This window comes from Paramisgurnus dabryanus, chromosome 12, assembly GCF_030506205.2.
Source record: "Paramisgurnus dabryanus chromosome 12, PD_genome_1.1, whole genome shotgun sequence".
Lineage (NCBI taxonomy): Eukaryota > Metazoa > Chordata > Actinopteri > Cypriniformes > Cobitidae > Paramisgurnus > Paramisgurnus dabryanus.
In genome coordinates, this window is record NC_133348.1 from 1,831,872 (window position 1) to 1,840,800 (window position 8,929).

The window sequence follows — 8,929 nt, forward strand, 5'->3', positions numbered from 1 at the left end:
CACTTTGATCCATATTTTTTGCCTAGTGGTTTATGATCTAAGCTAATAACTTTTAAGGTTGTAGATTCAAACTCTGCAAGCCTTTCAAGCAAGACACTTAACAACAAGGGGATTATCCTTTATTTTGGATGAAAGTTTTTTTTGCCTTATTCCAGGGCTTTTCACTATGTATATAGAGTTGGCAGTGGCATTGGTGCTTGGGGCAGTGGTTGCCCTGGTGTTTTTGAGGAGGAAGAAAAAAGGTCCTCTAAAAGCACAGGATAACTGGTGGGGTGTGGGAAGTCGACCCCAAGAACCTGAGGATGACAGCATTCGCCCTTTCAACATTGAGACAACTACAGAGGAGATTGAGGTAAGTACAGTAGGGTTGAGCGGGGCACAAACTAACGCGGGGTTAATTGTAACACGGCTACTTTACACAGGGCTGAGCAATCTGTGCTTTTGGTCTTTTTCTCTTACTGTCAATCAGAAGATGATCTCCTGTGAATTTGTGAAAAGTTTTGATGTGTTTTGCTATTGAACAATATATTTTTTGAATGATGGAGCCAAAGCCAAAAAGCATTACTTTTTATATATATCCCTGATTGTTTTGTGACAACTAACTTTTTAACTTACATTTAACCTAATCCATTTCTCTAGGATCTGCATCGAAGGATAGATCAGACCCGCAGTTTTCCAGCTCTTGAAGAAAGTCAGTTCAACTATGGCTTCAACTCCGGATACCTTGAGAAAGTTGTTTCTTATTGGAGGAATAATTTTGATTGGAGGAAACAAGTGGACAAACTGAACCGATATCCTCATTTCAAAATCAAAATTGATGGTGAGCCTAAAACTATTGTAATTATTTGCAAAATATCCTGATTTTTCACAGACAGATCAAATAACAGACAACGTGCATTAATTTCTATGTTTTGTATGTCTTACAAAGATATCACACCAGAGACACTCAACAACATGAAAACAATCTGTTTCAAGTAAAATAAACATATTTTTCTTGTTTTTGTGTATTGTCATCTTTAAAAAGGAATTGATATTCACTATGTCCACGTGAAGCCCAAGAAGCTGCCAGAAGGAACCCGTGCTGTGCCTCTGATGATGGTACATGGATGGCCAGGCTCTTTCTATGAATTTTACGGTATAATCCCTCTGCTTACGGAGCCATCCAGGCCTGATGACATTGTCTTTGAAGTTATTTGTCCCTCCATACCTGGCTATGGTTTCTCTGAAGCCCCTCATAAGAAAGGTAAAGAGCTAGATAGCATTGTATTATTGCCACAAAAATCATGGGTAAAACAATGTTTAGATTGAATGCACTTTGGATTAAAGTGTCTGGTAAAAGCATAAACGTAAAGTACATGTAGTTAAGAGTACTTTGTTGGGTAGGTACACTGTAAAAAAAATTCCGTAGAAATTGCAGCTGGGTTGCCGGTAATTTACCGTAGATTTAAATTTATGTTTTTTACTGGCAATATTTTGTTCAAAGTTAAATGAACATTAAACATTTACAAGTCTTTGTCTTTACAGAGTAAAACTAAAAAAACAGTATCAAGCAAAACATTCTGGGAAACAAAATCTGAAGCAAAAAACAGAAAAAGGTTGATGATGACTTCTGGTTCCTAGAATCCTTTGCATGAGGCTGTTATTGTATAGTTTTATTCTGTAAAGATAAAGACTTGTTAATATTTAAAATTTATTTAACTTTGAACAAACTCTTGCCAGTAAATAACATAAATGTAAATCTACGGTAAATTACCGGCAACCCAGCTGCAATAACATTGCAATTTCTACGGATTTTTTTTTACAGTGTACTCTTCAAGTGCACATACTGTAAAATGCAGTGCAACCTTAAATATTTATCATTACGTTATGAGATTTTGATGGTCATATTGTTTTTGTACAGGTTTTGACTCGGTGTGTACAGCTCACATATTCAATAAACTGATGAAGCGACTTGGTTTCGATCAATTCTACGTTCAAGGAGGAGATTGGGGTTATCTTATCACTACTAATATGGCCCAGCTGGAGCACAAGTATGATAAAATGTTTTATTACAGTAAATCATAATGTAGTGCTGTGGGTTAGTAGCCTTGTTTGTCTGAGGTTTAATTACACAAAATGTAATATATTTTTTTCTATATAAAATGTCTTCAAAACTGGCATCTCATGCCACCCAATTTTAAAACCACTGCATTAAATCATTAATGCACTACATCTGTGGTTTACAAAGTGGTCTTGACAAACTATCTAGTGTGCCTTTGAAAACCAGAGTAAGAAACCCGGTTGAGATCACTGATGATGGATGAGTATCATAGAAAAATATAAGAATTGATGAAAATAATCAGTTCTTTCTTTTGTTCCAAAATTATCTATTTTTATTTTTCTATCAATACTGACCATTGGCCATCTTTTTCCTCAGCACCGTAAAAGGTCTCCATATTAACTTTGCTGCCCCTGAACCAGGCCTTCTCATGGTGTTGTCTTTACTATTTGGGCGATGGTTTCCCAAACTATTTGGCTTTACTGAGCATGATTTGAAACGTATCTTTCCCTGTGTGAAGAAGCTTGTGGTGGATGTCATTAAAGAAACTGGATATGTGCACATACAAGCCACCAAACCTGACACTGCGGGTAAGAATCACAATGTGGATCTTCAAACTTTACTTTACTTTTATGTTACAAAACACGATTAACACGTGTAAATCTGATGTCACATGAGACATGTTGATCAGTCATATATGATTTGAACCCTGACTGTGTTACATAGGACGTGGATTGAATGACTCTCCTGTTGGTTTGGCTGCCTACATATTGGAGAAGTTTTCAACCTGGACCGATCCTGAATTTAGGGATCTTGAGGATGGTGGATTGGAGAGGTAATAATATTACAGTTTATTGTAAAAGGTATTTGTAATACACTATATTGCCAAAAGTTTTGGGACACCTGCCTTTATATGCATATGAATCTGAAAGACATCCCTTTCTTATTCCATAGGGTTTAAAAAGGAGTTGGCCCACCCAACCATAACTGCTTCAACTCTTCTTGGAAGACTTTCTACAAGGTTTAGGAGCGTGTTTATGGGAATTTTGACCATTCTTCTGAAAGCACATTTGTAGGGTCAGTCACTGATGTTGGACGAGAAGGCCTCACTCGTAGTCTCCGCTCGAATTCATCCCAAAGATGTTTTATTGGGTTGAAGTCAGGACTCAGTACAGGCCAGTCATGTTTCTCCACACCAAACTCGCTCATCTATGTCTTTATGGACCTTGCTTGGTGCACAGTCATGTTGGTACAGCAAGGGGCAATTCCCAAACTTTTCCTACATAGTTGGGAGCATGGAATTGTCTAAAATATCTTTGTATGAGGAATCATTAAGAGTTCAGTCAAGCCAGTCAAGTTCCTCCACACCAAACTCGCTCATCCATGTCCTTATGGACCTTACTTTGTGCACTGTTGCACAGTCGTGTTGGAACAGGAAGGGACCATCGCTAAACTATTCCTACAAAGTTGGGAGCATGAAATTGTCTAAAATATCTTTGTATGATGAAGCATTAAGAGTTCATTTCACAGGAACTAAAGTCCAACCCTTGAAAAAGGTGGGGTGTCCCAAAACTTTTGGCAATATAGTGTAAAAATATATGTATTTATCAATATTAATGTGTTGCTAAGGAGATCTTTAAAGGTGATTTTCTCAATATTTAGAATTTTGGCACTCTCAGATTTCCAAATAGTGTATCTCTAATAAACCATACATCAAAGGAAAGCTTATTAAAGAAAATTGTTATGATCTAGATTTGTGGTCCAGGTTCACATATGTGTTTGGTAAATATTGCTAATTGTCCAACAGGAAGTTTTCTCTTGATGATCTACTGACAAATGTGATGATCTACTGGACCTCAAGGTCCATTATATCCTCAATGCGGTTCTACAAGGAGAATTTTAGCAAAGGTCCCGATCAGGCCCATACAAAGTAAGAGAAACTATATTTAAATGTTTAATTAAATGCTACTTAATTTTGTAGGTTTATGTTGTTTTTCAAAAAAATGCAAAATGCATGGTCTCAAAAAAACATCTAAGATGTACACTACCAGTCAAAAATGTAGAAACACTTGTTCTTGATTTATATTTTTTCCACATTACAGAATAATAATAGACTTGTCCAAACCATGGCATAACAACAATGTAACTGTGGGAATTATTATGGTTACTACAAAAATTCAAAACTGTTATATTTTATCATCTGGAGTGCAGTCACCCTTTGCTTAGAAATTGCAAAACCATACTCGTCATTTTATCAAGAAGCTTCGTGAAGTTTCACCTTAGGATGCGGGTTCACATTTAATCTGGGCTCTTAGTGGCAGCTTTTCCTTCAATATTCTGTCTAAGTCATCCATTTCAAAAATAATTTTTTAAAATAAAATTTTCGTTTTTAATAACCAACTTAATCTGTTTGGCACAGCTATTTTTGTCTACAAAAATCATTTCAAGCATTTAAAGGCGTGGTGCGTGATTTTTGAAAAACACTTTGGAAGAGTGAGTTGGGCCGACTACCAAAACACTTGTAGCCAATCAGCAGTAAGGGGCGTGTCTAGTAACCAACATCATCAAGTAAAGAGGCTTGTTCGACTTCATGCGGTGCCGCAAGAACCGCCAGCCGGATGACGTCAAAGTTCCGCGAGAGCGATTTAAATGCAAACTGCTCCCCGTATGATTTCGGGAATTGCTCTCGCTGTACTTTGACGTCATTCAGCTGTCGGTTCTTGCGGCACCAAATGAAGTCGAACAAGCCTTACATCATTATTTTTTAACACGTATTTCAGTTTGAAGACGCCCTAAAATTGGGAAACGTCTCTTTTTGTTCTGCAGATACCTTCTCAAAAAAGCATTTGGGAATCGCCCACTCAATTTGAGCCAATCAGACAAAGAGGTGGAAAAACATCTATTTTAGTTTGAAGACGACCTCCTCGACATCGTTGCCTGGGTTGCGTATGTGTGGGGCGGGTCTATCAAAAGAAGGTCCAGATTCTTTTGGCGTAGGGGCGTGTTTGTTTAAGTGATTTCAAATGTCAACATTGGCTTTCAGAGATCACGCCTTTAATCATACATAATTTTTAAGATCTTATAAGATCTTTTGACTGGTAGTGTATGTTTTGTGGTTTCATTTCATCAAGATGTTATTTCTATTCTACCCAATAGAATTCCAGTTTATGTTCCAGCGGCCATGGCCTCTTTTCCCAATGAGGTCAAGCACAGCCCCAAACTGTGGGTCAAACAGAAATACTTGAACCTCAAGACCTACACTCCTATGGCTCGCGGTGGACACTTTGCGGCTATGGAGGAGCCGCAGTTACTGGCAGAGGACGTTCAGAAGTTTGTGAAGATTGTGGAAAGAAAGATGAAAAGAGGATAGCTCTTATGCTCATGTGCTCTTATTCAACTATTAAATGCATTTAAAAAGTGACCATTTACTAAATAAACTGTACTGTTTTATTACCTTAGAATGAGCCGTTTTTATCTCAGAACACTGCGGGTCCCCTTAAATGAAAGTCGCTGCCATGTTTCTACAGTACCCCTACAGAGCACATTTCGTAACTACGTTGTCTCAGGCGATGACGTGTTTATCCTGTGACGGCTACCGTAGCTTCTCTGTGCGTTTTCAAAGAGAGAAATAAGCTGTTGGTTGCTATTTACCATCTCACAGCAAGATGCGGCTAAAATCTACACAGAGGACCTTTAAACAGTATTACTATAAAAATTACTTTTTGCTAATTTGTACTGAGAATTTGTAAATTGTAGCATTCAAAAAAGCACAAAAGACAGCCAGGAAGACATTTTTTTATTTTATCAAGACAAATTTATAATCTTTCTCATTACAAACAATTCATTGAGAGGAAAATTAGTGTTCACAAGTAATGCCCAATAGTGTGGCTAAGAACAACTGTTCCTCTATTCGGCATTGATCTACACAGTATATTTATTAAAGTATCATCGCTATAGACGTTTTGCAGGTCAATACAACTGAGTCTCTTTCACATAGTGGAAAGTTCTTGGCGGGAACTTTCGTGACCAATCAAATAAAGAGACACAAAAGTGAAGGCACAGCCAAAGCAATGAAGCTGGTCCGACTCCATTGCTTGTGGTATTTTTGGAATGCATATTTGGTCAAAAAAAAAAAACTTTCGATAAAAAAATAAATATTCTCGTAATATTTATATAAACATAAATATTAGGTGTTGAAATATTTATTTTGGTTGAACTGAGAATTGTGCATTCTCTCCATATAAAATAAGTACTTCAAAAATGTCGTAAAAAACAAGTCTCACAGTGAAGATCGCAGAAGTTGCACAAGGTTGATTCTCAGGCTCACTAAGATTGTAGGACAGCACAGTTTATAACAGTTTGATCCTTTCTCAAGTCTTACAGTATTATGCCACAGCACATTTGCCAGTTTTTATGCAAGTTTACAATGTGGCAATAGAGTTACTCATAGGGGACATGAATTATATAAAAAACACTCTATAGAAAGAGAGAAACAAAATACTTTCGGATCAAATATTTTGTGTATCTATGGCAGTTCTTGATTCTGGTTCTAGGGACCCGTAGCACTTCACATTTATATCTTTCTCTGTGTGACAGATAATAGAGACAATGCTTCATTTGAATGATAAATTCAGGTGTTTTAGGAAAGCATTTAGCACACGCAATTCAAGTAATTTCTGGTGTGACAGATGACAACTGATCCATGTAATACTCTAGACAGTAATGATGGATAAACAGCTGAAGAACAGTGCTCATGAGAAATGGTCACATATTACACTAAATGTGGGCTATCGCTGTACTACACCCATTGTGATTGGAATGATCAAGTTAGCAAATTAAAACCGAAAGTGTTTTTTGTATACATAAAATAAACGAATGACTAAATAATTCAAAGAAAGATAGAATGACTTTCAATGAGAATTTGATGATGAATATTGAAAACATATATGCTGTCTTTCAGACCTTTGCCAACCAACAAATGTCCGGTTTTGCATCTAATACTGTTAGCCTCACAATTGATGGCATGGTTATTTCATCCCAGATATGATACACATGAAATGTAGATGGGTCTGTAAGTGACTGGAGGTAAAAAAAAATTAGGGGCCGCTCACACCAGACGCTTCTGCCTTGCAGTGGCATATGTGACCATGGACTACAAAGCCAGTCATAAAGGTAAATTCTTTAAATTGTAAAAGAAATAATCTCTCCGTCGATGTATGGTTTGTAAGGATAGAATTATATTTGAATGAGATGCAACTATTTGAAAATCTGAGGGTGCAAATTACCTAAATATTGAGAAAATCGCCTATAAAGTTGTCTAAATGAAGTCCTTCGCAAAACACATTATTAATGATAAACACATTTTGGATATATTTACGATGAAATATTTATAAAATATACCCATGCAATTTATGACTGGTTTTGTAGTCCACGGTCACATATATGTTATCAAAGCTTGTCCATTAAAAAAAATGGCAGTAGACTTATAATCTAATAAAAAAATAGGAGCATCAAACTTTTATTATTTCAGTCATTGTTTTCACATTGACTTTAAAGGGATAGTTCGGCCAAAAATGATATTAAACCCATGATATACTCACTCCCAAGCTGTTCGAGTTGCATATGTCCATCGTTTTTCAGACAAACACATTTTCGGATATTTTAGAAAATGTTTTAGATCTTTCAGTTGATTAAATGTAATGTTACGGGGTCCACGACCTTCAAGTCCAAAAAAAGTGCGTCCATCCTTCACAAATTAAATCCAAACGGCTCCAGGATGATAAACAAAGGTCTTCTGAGGGTAATCCACATGGTGTTGTTGTAGAAATATCCATATTTAAAACTTTATTAACGAAAATAAATACCTTCCGGTAGCGCCACCATCTTAGACTCCTCTGTATTCAGGAGAGAGTATTAGCATAGTGTACGCACTTTTCTTAGTGACGTATGACAAATTCGGAGGGCGGGGGCACAGAGCAGCAGCAGAGTAGCCTCCGTAGGCTGTGTAAGCTCTCATCCTGAATGCGGACGCGACTAAGATGGCGGCGCTACCGGAAGGTATTTATTTTCGTTAATAAAGTTTTAAATATGGATATTTCTACAACAACACCGCTCGGATTACCCTCAGAAGACCTTTGTTTATCATCCTGGAGCCGTTTGGATTTAATTTGTGAAGGATGGACGCACTTTTTTTGGACTTGAAGGTCGTGGACTATGGGTGGACCCCGTAACATTACATTTAATCAACTGAAAGATCTAAAACATTTTCTAAAATATCCGAAAATGTGTTTGTCTGAAAAACGATGGACATATGCAACTCGGACAGCTTGGGGGTGAGTATATCATGGGTTTAATATCATTTTTGGCCGAACTATCCCTTTAATCTCTGGCATGACCTTAATCGATCAATAATACAGATATCAAGGTTATATTTGAAGAGTTTGGTTCCAAAACGCAATAAATCCATTTAGACTAATTTGGGGAAAAATGGGTTTAGTATACCAAGAAAGCGACAAGATGAAAACCACTATTTTCTGTTACAAACGTACACATAGCATCTTTAGGTTATAATACCATTAAAAATTAAAATCCATAATTTAGTTTTTAAAGATTTATTATAAAAACTGCTATTTTTTTCAAAATGCTATAAGTCTTTTGAATCAATACATAAATGTGCGTGTATCTTTGCCATGTTATATTCATTTAGTTGACTAGTAGTATACACTGACAAAAAAAAAAACATTAATGGCATTAATCAAAACACTTACTTTGTCATATTAAGAAAACTGTTATTGTTTCTGCCATCCTTGTGACATCATCACTGAACTTTTTTGACAGCGGTCAGCTGTAAAATGTTTTAGTCCGGCTTGATTTTCGTTGGCTTCGAGTAAA

General features: G+C 36.6%; 1 protein-coding gene across 1 annotated transcript; it reads left to right on the forward strand.

The window, feature by feature from the left end:
- The first annotated feature begins 148 nt into the window (after nucleotides 1-148).
- LOC135737846 (epoxide hydrolase 1-like) lies at nucleotides 149-5,411 on the forward strand. Its single transcript, XM_065255727.2, has 8 exons — nucleotides 149-352; nucleotides 640-820; nucleotides 1,025-1,243; nucleotides 1,901-2,030; nucleotides 2,417-2,628; nucleotides 2,765-2,873; nucleotides 3,846-3,968; nucleotides 5,195-5,411. The coding sequence occupies exons 1-8, from the start codon at nucleotides 167-169 to the stop codon at nucleotides 5,406-5,408; spliced, it is 1,374 nt and encodes a 457-aa protein (XP_065111799.2). The 5' UTR covers nucleotides 149-166; the 3' UTR covers nucleotides 5,409-5,411.
- Nucleotides 5,412-8,929: the final 3,518 nt, after the last annotated feature.

Excerpts from the sequence above, each read along its gene's own strand:
- LOC135737846 (XM_065255727.2), top strand. The coding sequence starts at position 167 with ATGTATATAGAGTTGGCAGTGGCATTGGTGCTTGGGGCAGTGGTTGCC. Across the intron at positions 821-1,024 it reads TTTCAAAATCAAAATTGATG|GAATTGATATTCACTATGTC; the intron begins GTGAGCCTAAAA and ends ATCTTTAAAAAG. Across the intron at positions 3,969-5,194 it reads CCCGATCAGGCCCATACAAA|AATTCCAGTTTATGTTCCAG; the intron begins GTAAGAGAAACT and ends TCTACCCAATAG.